Source organism: Cherax quadricarinatus, chromosome 18 (assembly GCF_038502225.1).
Source record: "Cherax quadricarinatus isolate ZL_2023a chromosome 18, ASM3850222v1, whole genome shotgun sequence".
Taxonomy (NCBI): domain Eukaryota; kingdom Metazoa; phylum Arthropoda; class Malacostraca; order Decapoda; family Parastacidae; genus Cherax; species Cherax quadricarinatus.
In genome coordinates, this window is record NC_091309.1 from 20,404,848 (window position 1) to 20,417,112 (window position 12,265).

Here is a 12,265-nt window from a genome sequence, read left to right on the forward strand (position 1 = left end):
CACGGTGACTCTCAGTCTCTGAAATTTTCCTTAAGCCTTTCGATAGCTATACTTAACACACCTACGTGTATTACCAATCTGTGGAGTAATCCTTTGTATGGGTGTGTTAAAAAAAATTAGGTGTAGGAATATGCAATACCTCTATTCATATCATTCCTGACTGACCTTCCTCAATATGTCAGAGAATAAAAAAAAAATACCGTAGGCTTCCTATGGTCTGTGATGCAGAACATATTATTCATGGTGATAAATAACGATCACAATTACCTTGCACGGTATTCTTGTCAACTCTGTATTATTATTGCATTCATGGGGAGGCACTAAATCCATAGAGGGCATACATAATGATTTAATGTGTTAATTTTTTTTTTTTTTTCAAAATTTCATAAATGCACACTTACCAAAGTTCATGACCTCCATGGTGAGACATCACCAACTCTCTCACATATGGTGTGTTTACTCGACATATTTACCAAGACCTTTCCTCTCCACACACCAGGTGGCAGAGCGACTCTCTCACAGCAAATATTTTTAGGTATCAAAGAAATCATGAAATTATAATTTGGCATAATCTACTGTAGTACTAAAATTATGATCACGTTACAATAAATCAAATGTGAATTTGATGAAGCTGTCATCATCACTGACAACAGAAAATGGCGCGACTGCTGGAAAACGAATATTGTCAAAATTATAAATGGGGTTCAATAACTTTTTCCCACATCAACACTCTTATGCAATCATTGAAATGTGTACATTTTAACTATGGATATACTTTAATGAGTCAATACAACTTATACGCCGGTAACAAATAAACTGGCATCAAAATTTCTCATACAACAAATGTTTATTGAAGATTCATCTCTGAATTAACCATTTAAGAATCAGGAATGTATTTCAGGTAAGGTATCATATATTTTTTAAAAAACTATCGAATTTGTGACTATCTGGCGAAAAAAAATCACAGCTGGAAAGTATATCTGATGTATAGATGTGATATTATTATAATCATGGGGGAGCTCTAAACCTGTAGAGATTATACAGCGCCTGTGAGGGGGGGGGGAATGGAAGGTATTCAGGCTCAACTCAGGGAACTGGAGCACTGATCCAATTTCCTAAATCAAGAGCCCCTCACCAGCGTGAAGGAACCTCCCTTGAGGGTTAGAGATATGAAGAATATTCACCAAAGATAAAGCACTGAGAGTGGGTGCAGTCATACAACACTCCCTTGTTTTTACTTTGTTGAAGTTTAATACTGTCGCGTTTGCACACTAACCTAACGAATACTTTATACTCAAAAGAATATATATATCTGTATTAAGGTAAACTTAGTTTATATATACGCGTGTATACCCTATGAGTGCATTTACCCTATAAAACATATATTATTTGTGTTTAATAATGAACAGGGATTAAATTGCGTATATGTTGATATACATGTGTATATGTCTACCGAATTACATATAATTATATTTTTTATATATTTAGTTACAATAACAACCCATGATGCTCTGAAAACTAGTTTAGACCACCGAGGTAAAGGAAATAGAGTTTGGAAAACATCCATATTACTCAACACTAGGGTATCATTTCCAGTTATATATACACCGAATGGTGTATATCTCCCTTGCTGCATATATACTTTACTTTTTTATATATTTTAGGGATAAATGTATTCTTAACTGTTGGTGTGCAGCTGAAATCCAGCCTGTGATACTAGTGTGATTGATATTCTTCAAAATTAACAAATAAAATGGTCACCATTTTCATACTAAAACTAAAAAAATGATAGTATATATTTTTACATTTAATAAAATGACTGATATAGAGCTTGTCTGGAGAATACGAATAACAAAAAATTATTTTATTCATGTTTAGTTGAAAATACGATGTACAATATTTCTGGTCACGTAACTCCAGAAGAAAATAGCATACAAATGTGGAAATTATATTTAAGTTTAGTAAACAAGATCTATACACAGAATAGGGTTCTAAATTAACATTAAGACATACTCACTTGTAATAGCTTGAAACCTCAAGGCTACATTTCATCTGCACTACACACTACTAACTAGTCGAGAACACCTTAAATTCTAAAATACAGATTAGAATTAATTTAAATATAGTGAGGAGTGTATACCTTTTGGTGTATATACACTATGTCAAGCCACACTCCACAAAGGTCTGCAAATATTAGTTATGGCCGCTGACTCACTGTTGAGGTTCGGAGAGATCTTAAGAAGTTTCACGAGGGTTCAAGGGATACTCACCACAGTCTGCATACAGGACAGTTACTAAGAAGCAGTTGAAGGCAAGATCACAACAATAAGACTGCTGGGATGGTGACCACAGCACAAGTCAGCGACACTGATCAGGCAGTTGGGTGGGGGACAACTAGGCTAGGGTGATGGGGTGGGTCTTGCAATGTTCACGTGTGAAGTTCTTCACCTGTTGTACCTGGTCTTGCCAGCTTTAGTGTCTGCATGATGCCACTCTACCTCACTACTTTCGTGCCAACAGAAAAAAGCAGTTCCGATATTTTCGCATGATTTACACTGGATTTTTTTTATTACTAAGTATATTTTCATTTTAAGTATATTTTCTGAAAATTTCACTAAAAAAAATTTTTTCTATGAGGAAAGACTAAAAATGATACGATTAACAAATAATATTCATGGTTAAATGCAACAGCTTATAACTCTAGCCAATTTTACTTTCAGTGTTACTTACAAATTGTTATGGTCGTTTAATAAGTCACATAAATATATAGCTGGACTATTTGATTTTCTATGAAATACTTATTTCTGTAACTCGGTCAAAACAAACTTTAAAAAAAAGTTATCTCTTCACCAACATTCCAAGAAGGTAACACCAATTTTATATCGTGTTGTCACATTCCACACATTTTTCAGTGAACACTTCGTACGGGATAGGTACGCCACAAATCTATTACAATACAAGAATCATGGGGAGGCGTCGTGGGTCTTGGAGAATGTTTAGCGTGAGAGATGTGAGAAACATCTGATGACCCTCACGTATTTCTCCTTAAGGAAGTAGAGGAAGAAGTGTAGAAAATGAGTAACTGAGAGTAACACATGGTACGCAACACAAGAGGAGGGTGTGTGTGGAGAGGCAGACGAGGCCGTGAGCCCAGGTAGAGGCCACGACCCAAGTGAGGATCTGGGGCGCACTGTACGTGAGGGCAGACGCCGAGCTATTTCAAGTATCGTGCCACCCACATCAAAAATCACTCACCGACGTGCCACATTCTTCTTGTAAGCTCTTTACTCCAGAGTAACTTTTCCTTTTGTTCGTAATTTCTCCGGAATACTGAAAAAAATATAGCAGGGAATTCCCCGCTTCATTTTTTTAATCGGGGGAAGTGTTAAACCCGTAGGGGTCATAAATGCCTGAGGAATGGGAGGCATTCATGTTTGATCCATGGAAGGGGAAGATAAAACTCAATTGCTAGGAGTAAAAGCCCCCCTCCTTACCGTCATCAAGGCACTTTCCTTGAAGGTGCCCCTTGTAATGCTATTGCTCTTTTAATCGGCCACATCTAGTCACTGCATTCGACAACAACTTATGCAACCTTAAAGATAAATTAATGCATTCAACGAAAATCGGCAGTTTATATAAAATTTAACATGGTTCATGGTAACTTGTTCAACTAATAATTTCTTTCACACACGCATTATTTTTAGGGTAAATTCCATGGTGTAGGGTGGGGTGTGGACAGAAAAAGTGATGGTGGCTGTGTGGTGGTTGAGGGCGAGTGAGGTTGAGCAGCCGCCACGGGTACGTAGCTGGGCACGTGGCGGCCTATCTCCCTCCCTCACTTGACAAGCTGTACGTTATTCATCTTCGCTAATATACAGTTTTTTGCAAATGTATGTAACCAAAGAATTTATCTTATATGTTTAGCAGATCATTTTGCAAATGCATGATTATACGTCCGCCAACTGCCTTCGTCGACAACCCGTCATTGATGAGAAGCTAAACTGGGAGTCTCCGGAAACGAACGGGTCTCCAAATTTTTCCCTCGCCAAGTAGATGCCAGCTTATTTCGCACACTTGAATTTTTTACACTCCTTACCATCTAACAAAGGAAGTTCTTAGGTTATCTAGCTTTATATTCTTAAATAACGCTTATACCTCAGGTGGTTAATCCTAGCCTGCTTTCCAGGACAGATAATCTCCCTGCCAAGCGCCAGCCAGTTCTGACTGCCAATGTTATAAATATTTACTCCCGCCTAATACTACTTTTTCATCACGTCTATCTAGTAGTCTTTTTAGCAGTGCATAATTGTTCAGTGATTTCATTCACCTGTTTGATGTTTCACTGGCCCAATCGTTCCCTCACCTGGCATTTTTCAACTTTTTCTGGTACATCTCTCTCCGACATGTTTATCCATCTCATTACTTCCTTGTGGCTTAGCGCTTCTTTTTGATTATAATAATAATAATCCATCTCATTACCTAGTGTCTTTTCCCAAGTGATGTCTTACCTCATTTTTCTTTTGATTTGCTTTCAACCGATGTTTTTCGCTATTCTTACTCGAAATGTTTCTCCTCACTTGAGGCCTCTCTTTCCTAGTACTTCACATCTTTTCTCGAAATCTCTTAACATGGTTTTATTTTTGTCGTCTGTGTAAGTCATCTGGTTTTATTTCCCTGTCTATCGCACAAACTCTTTTGACCCGACATATCGTCCTAGTATGGCTTCTCTCTGGTTAGGTTTATATCTTGTCATCTGGCATCTCTTCCTACAGCCGGCGTCTCTCCCCTCCAGTGGTGAATACCTAAACACCTGGCATCTTTCCCCCTTCACACATGTTCCTCTTCTGCATTCCCTCTTACCTTCCCGTCCCACTAACAGTTAACGGCCAATTTGTGGTCTTTTCAATGACTGCAAACATCTCAGCCTCACTGTGCCTCTTATATCCGTGAATATTCTCCTCAGACACTGCCTCGCCCCCACACCTGTTATTAATGCTCTTATGTGCCTCCCTCCCAAACCTGTTGTTACTTCCTTTATGTGCCCCTTCCCAATACCTGTTATTACTGCTCTCAAGATCTCCCCACACTTGTTATTACTGTTCTAAAGTGTTATTTCCCCAAAATATTACTATGGAAATCTCCCATGTTATTAGTGCTCTAGCACCGTGACGATTGTGGATGAGTTTCGAGACTGTTACTATGTTAAAGGTACTATTACAAAGGTAAGGGGAGTTTACGTTCTTATTGGCAGTTAAAATTTTAACGAAGGAAAGGAAGGGTGATGGTACAAATGGACGGTAGGCAGGTGCAATTTATTATTTCACTTAACAGTACTTGAACCTATTACGTAACTACTTATTAGCATTATGACGGAGGACATTCAGAGTTACGGAGGAAACAGTGCGCAGGAGTTTATTACGGTTACTGAGGTTTACGCTTTCTGCATTTGAGTAAACCCCCTCGCCATAAAAAAAAGTCTGTACGTACTGAGCGACGTAAGAGTGGGAAGAGGGCCAAATCCCAGTTGCCACGACACAAATATTGAGTGGTGAGACCCCCCCCTCAAGCCTTGCATATCTATTCAGCCGGAAGGGCTGCAAGGTGCTAAGTGTGAGAATGTCAGTATAAAGACATAAGTAAAATACTTCCAACAAAACTGTGATCACGACTTTATTTCAAATTCAAGTAAATTCAACATTATATTAAAATATTAATATACTGTACTATTATATTCTGCAGGCTCTTATATTATAAATTGCAGATTTACTTCGTTATTCCACATTGCGCATTAAAGCCTCTTACATATTTTTAATACACAATGAAGTAGTTTTTTAAACAACACATGAATTTACTTTTATTAATATGTATTCTTAGATATATAGTCTTAAAATGTCGAGAAGCTGTTTCAACAGTAAATTTGCATTGTTTTATATAGATATATACTATATACAGTCTTAGATACATAATGTAGCTCGAATTCCTTACCTACTTGTTTTCCTCTATTGTATATAATTTTTGTTCCACTCGTCTGTGATTGACATCTCTTCATAAAATTTACATTTCTCCTGTGTATACGATAGGCCACCCTGACAGATGGTAATTCCCAAGTAACAATAACTCCAACTCTGCTAGACACATAACCTTTGATGTTGCCATAGCTGACGCATCCTCAAACGAATACTTGATTTACTTATTGCCCAAATGAAGATCTCCCAGCTCCATCATTGGGTGGAAAACATCGAGACAGCAAGCTGTCGTCCTCGCGATGTAACTATTATACCGATTTTAGGGTATATCGATTTTAGGGTAGGTTTGTAGTGCTGATTCCGAATACGTCATCGGTTTTGCTTGATAGGCTCTAGTTTTTGATAAATTTGGTATCCCGCTGAAAACAAAAGACGTGAAAAATATTTTGATCAGGAAGGGTTAACTTACAAATCTCACTGAAATTATTTTTTTAGATCATGCAAAAGTCAAATCACGTAATACATTCTAGCACTTCATTCTATATAATAACAGATGAACATAATTACTAATTACTGCATATGAAAACGTTGTACGATTTTCTTCTATGTTGGTCATCTACACAGTTTTGTTGAGCGAGCAATTGGAAGAGATGCATTTTGGTTACCACTGAGGTTCCTAATGGAACTTATCTAAAAATAGCCACCAATCTCCTGGTCGATATTCAAGTCTCATTCGAAGAAGTCCAGGGATGGTATTGTAGTATATCAGTTCTTCATCTTGGCTGAAGTAAGGAGTTCAGTCTCTCGTGTCCGATAAGCTGTTATTTTAACTTCTTATTATAGACAGTTCTTTTCTTTTAGTCTGGATGCTAAAAGTTCGAATGCTTCTTTTGACAGACTGAGGTCACGTATCATATCATTGAGTTGCTCTAGGGAGAACTGCTGGGGTGTTGAAATGTTTACTTTATATTCACTTCACCTGTGTTACACCCTAAACCTTGAGTTTCTTCAGCATCTGACAACAGAAGGTCAGGCAGTGTTGTAAACACTGGTATGGGAACGTCATCACTGTGTGGCACAGGTCTCCTTGCTGACTCCAAATCAGGATATTCCCACCTGACTTTCTTGTTTCGATTGAAACCTTTCAAACATTCACCACACAAAAATAACAATCGTCTTGGTGGTTTTTCGGTTCTCTCCACACCATAGACACACCCAAGTTTAAACTTTTTCTTTGCCCATTTTTCCACCGTGGTAAGCATTCTACACAGGTTTTGCAAACCATATGGGGAGCCCAAGACTTGTCTTGTTTTCCCGGCAAGGGTAGAAGCATTGAGCGTGTTTCCTTACACCGGTTGTCTATGTTCATCCATCAGTAATAATGGGTACCTGGGTGTTAGTCGATTGGTGTGGGTCGCATCCTGGGACAAAACTGACCTAATTTGCCTGAAATGCCCTGCACACCAAGGGGCTTTCTATACAGTAGTATGTCATTGATGTCAGGTAGACCTGTATACCTTGTACATGTACTTGAAGAAATAATTATGTTATATTACCTGGAAAAAATTACAAAATAAAGATTACAATATCGTCCCGTGGTCGTTGTTGATACAACTACTGTCGTTTAATATTAAATAATTTAAAAATAAAATTCAAATTTTTATTAAAACTATCTGTACATACAGATTGTCACTACATATACATATACAAGCGTTATGGCTAAGTTCCCTGTTAACTGAGGGTAGGTATGCTATATCTCACAAACTAGAGCCACTTGAAAAACATACTGACATTTTCGAATTCAGCAACCCCAAATGCCTTCAGATATCTTTGACAACTAATTTATTGTTGTTGTTGACCAGTGTTATCAATATTCTTTAAAAAATAAGTGCTAAACCCGTAATACTATCATAGAATAGGGTAGCAGAATCCTGCTGATATACCAAATTTTGTTGGAAACTATATACAACTCAAAGAACCACTACTCGTGGAATACTTGATAACATTCCAAGAACTAATCTGGTAACACTTGCCAGATTATTACTTAGGTATAAGAATTACATTTCAACTCTAAATTTATTACGTAATATATTTCAGTATATAAAATACGTATCTACCTTTTAGTAATAGGAAATGTTGTACAATACTTACGTGAAAATTATTTTAGAACTAGAATTGTTTATGCATCTTTAAGCATTTGGTATTGACACCAAGATGGGAAGAGCACTAATACTACTGGTCTAGGTAAGGTAAAGTTTGTAACCAGTGGACCCGTGTTGCCTCGTAAAAATTAGTCCTTATACGCACGTTTGCTGCGCATAATCGAGAGAGTGGGGGAGGGTTGGAGGTGGCTCCTGTGGAAGGAGCATACCCGATGTATGCCTGGCGCGACATATGGGAACGTCTCCGGAAGTTACGCATTAGTCCGGGTGTACGAGAGGTGATGTATCGCTTTTTACACGGGATTCTGCTGTCTGGGATCGTCTTATTTAATCGAAAACTCAGGGAAGGCGGGGAGTGTCGAGCGTGTGGTGAAGTAGAAACCATTTTTCATGTTGTATATTTTTGTGAATGCATAGGCAGGGTCAGGGAATGGTTTGGAAGGGTAATTCGATTTATGGGAGGGGGTGGGTTGCAGGTATTGCGAGTGTTAAGTTTAGATATTGAAGGGGTGGGAGCGCAGGTTAAAAACACAGTGGCATATCTGGTAACTGATTTCGTGTTTACATCATGGGCAATGAGAGATGTACGAGCGGGTGAAAGGATAAAGGTGCTAGCGGCGACATTTTACAGATCTAAGTGCCCCAATCGGGAAGTATATGGTAGGAGATGGAACACTGAATTTGCAGAGGGTTATAGGAATTTTCGGCTGTGTGATTTATGGACTTTGTAGGTCAATGGGAAGCAACGGGCTAGCCTCCCGTTATGAGGCGTGTGGGTGTGAGTTGGCAAGAATGTAGGTGAGGTACGTTAAAATGGTATAAAATACCGAAATAAAGATACCTAACTGTTGCATATGTGTCTTACCTAACAACAGGTGAGGTACGTATAATATTGGGTAATATATGGAAGAGTGCGTGAGGGGAAAGCGTATTACGCTGTTTGTGTGACATCATTGATTCAAGGTGTTTTTCCTTGGCTATGATGGGGCAGAGATGGAAACGTATGTTTACATATTATTATTATAATCAAGGGGGAAGCGCTAAACCCGGAGGATTATACAGCGCCTGGGGGGGGGGGATGTGGAAGGCATTCAGGCTTAATTCGGGGAACTGGAGCACAGATCCAATTCCCTAAATCAAGAGCCCCTCACCAACATCAAGGAACCTTCCTTGAGGGGTATGTTTACATAAATATGTAGGTGCGTGAGTGTGTACATATATATGTGTGCATATGTACGGAAATATACATAGATGTATTTATAAAAGTATACGTGTGTGTGAGTGCATATTTGGACAGGAGAATATGGTGGGTGACAGCTTTTTAGTCATAAGATGATTACCAAATATACATTAAGGTGAGGAATATCATTTGTTTATAAGTATCCATTGTGAAATTGAACTACATATAAGCTAATCTCAGGATTGCTTTTTGTATTAGCGCTGTATAGCCCTTGTGGCTTAGCGCTTCTTTTTGATTATCATAATAATATTTTGGATTTAGAGTATAATTATTACAAGTGTCTGTAACGTGACTGTTGGCATAATATATATTGCAAGTGTAATGCCTGTTGAGGAGTATGTGTATTAGCTGTATTTGTAGTTAACTTTATTGTGTCATGTAGGTACTGCATTTAGGTGTTTTATTCTACATTTCTGAGTAAAAAGGTGCCACTTGTTTTAGAGCGTTGAATTAGTGTCTATTACTTTTAGGTTTCTGGGAGATAACAGGAAGCAGCACACTTCACCCAGCAGGGTGGTCGGTGTGCGCACGGAATTATCTAGATCCATACGAATGTCTATATTGGACGATGTGATCGTCAGTAGCGAGTTGTGAATGGTGTTGTGTAGGATGTAATGGCAATCGAGACAGCACACACATTTTCCTTGTAATCAAAAGTGTACAATTGCATATGTTGTTTAATATTCAATTATGAGGGGACAATGTCATAATCGTGTGGTGTGTTGTGTATATTAAAGGTCAGAAGAACGGGGTTTATTTGTATATTCAGGTCAGTGAAAGTATACTTTTTGAGGGGTACTGTAATTTTGTTTTGTTCATTCTTATAATTGCTCTCAGGAGTGGGTGAGTATCTGTTGTGTAAGTTAAAGAAAGTGTTATACTGTCATTTCTTACAGTGTGTAACCCAATAGATTGAGTACTGGAACCATTCCTTATAGTTCGTGTTGTTTCTTGTTGTACGTGTATTTGTTTATGTACATTTATATATGAAGGATTCATAATATATAAATAACAAAGTGGAAAATAAATGCATATTGTAGGTTTGGTGCTTCTTTGTTAATAATAATTATAATGCTTATTGTAATGTAGTCTTGTGTAATCTTGCTTAACATAGGTGCATGGGATATAATGTATAGGGGATGAGGGACAGTTTGTGTCAGCACAGAGTTAAACGTCTGTGTGTATCTTGACAATGTAACTTATAATTCGGGGTAAGAACTGATACTAGGTTCTTTCATCTATTTAATGTATTGTATTGTTTTAAATAAAAAAAAATAGTATACGCACGTTTACCTCAGCCTCCAGTCCGACACATTCTTTGCACCAAGACACTTGAGCCTTGAATCATTGTAGATCTATCATTCCCCCTCTTTTCCTCTCCCCAACTTATTCACAGAAATTCAACAATAAATACGAACTCGAAACATGTTATTTAAACAGTTTTACACATGAATATGAACGAGCGTGCATCGTGAACATCTCGCACTTAAAGAATCTTAAAAGGCTTATTATTCCGCTGCAGTAGGAAAAGCAATCAGTGTTCTTAATAACCTTGTTGGTTTGGTTTAGTAAGTCCACCAGCCCTCACTCCCGTGTGGGCTAGTGGAGTCACTAAGCCATGTATATTGGAATTTGTGTTGTTTGCTAAACAAGGAAAGCCTAGTGGAGCGCGCTAGTAAACGCTGGACTTTCGAGAATTTACTCAATATAATATCAGTATAAAATATATAAAATCAGTAACTGTAGTTACTGATTTTATTATCAGTTACCTTATAGCTAACTGAAAGGTACTTCATGAAGTTAAAGATAAATACTATTAGATTGCACAATGTTTTGCAAGGAAGCTATAATCACTGAATAACTAAAATCAATAAAAGTTTGAAATACTATTCTTTGGGTGTATTACCCTCCATGATAGGAGAGTCGATACTAGTGAAAGATTCTTTATCCTAGAAATTAAGCCTACCCTCCTTTTCCCTGAATTAATTGAAATTACCACCCATTCTTAGGCGCTATGACCCGCTCTGGGTGTAGCGCTTTCCAATGTATTTAATTGTCTTAGTGAATTAACAGAACGCGTAATTGGAAGTGAAGCTACATTAAGTACATTTGTGCATTACTGAAATTATCTTACACTTTGGCATTATATAGAGACCAGTTATTCTGCTTGGCAACTATTCCTAAACTGTTTTAGCACTGATGATGAAGTTTGATGATCATCAATGTTTGCATGATTGATGATGTTTGGAGAGTAAATGAAATTATTTACGACGGCTCTGGTATTCTGTTCCTTATTCATCTTAGATCCCACCAGGAAAATCTATTCGTAGTTACATATACACGCGCGCGCGCTCACATTTCAAATGCATTATAGAGGAATTTGATATTTTCCTCAAATATTTAGCATAGGTTAACAAATAAGGGTGATTAAAAAAAACATGAATTACAATAATGTATGTTACACCTTCATTTGGTTCGTTTGTTTGTGTTGTATCCTGACAATTAACTGGCAGAAAACAGAAAAAAAAGGTAAAAGATGGGAGGGAGGGGGCTAATCCATCCGTCACATCGAATGGAATAGTGGTCCTGAAAAACTGTGACTTGTGGAGCTATAATAAGGTCATTCACGGTTGGAGTCAGTGAACCAAGGATAAAGTACAACAGGCATGGGAATCAATTCGCTAAATTAATCAGGTGATAATATACGAAAGAAGACATCGGCAATATAAACCAGGAGAAGCTTTAAATGCTTTGAAAGATTCACTTATTCATGTAAATGAAAATAAAAAAAGGTCTCATTCATCCTCAGCAGGTGGCGATGGAGGAAAGATATCACTAGCGATGGCAGTGAGGTCTTCTTGGAAGGCCCGGTATTCCACGTCCTGCACGACAGAGAT

General features: G+C 37.8%; 2 protein-coding genes across 6 annotated transcripts in view; both read right to left on the minus strand.

Annotated features, from left to right (window-relative positions):
- The window catches only part of LOC128689431 (microtubule-associated protein futsch), a 151,569-nt gene extending 148,377 nt beyond the window's left edge, over positions 1 to 3,192 (minus strand). For 4 of the 5 annotated variants that reach the window (XM_070086321.1, XM_070086320.1, XM_070086319.1 and 1 more), the window contains exons 1-2: positions 3,108 to 3,192; positions 2,271 to 2,614 (exon numbers count right to left, since the gene is read on the minus strand). The gene's annotated coding sequence lies outside the window, so the exon portion shown is untranslated. Of the gene's footprint in view, positions 1 to 2,270; positions 2,894 to 3,107 lie in introns of those variants that run through there. The other variant, XM_053777728.2, reaches the window with a different exon arrangement.
- An 8,615-nt stretch (positions 3,193 to 11,807) lies between these two features.
- Positions 11,808 to 12,265, minus strand: part of LOC128689224 (dynein axonemal heavy chain 6-like) — a 75,789-nt gene continuing 75,331 nt past the window's right edge. The window contains exon 41 of the mRNA XM_070086322.1: positions 11,808 to 12,250. Within this exon, the coding sequence (XP_069942423.1) occupies positions 12,164 to 12,250 (87 nt within the window). The 3' untranslated portion in view covers positions 11,808 to 12,163. The remainder of the gene's footprint in view (positions 12,251 to 12,265) is intronic.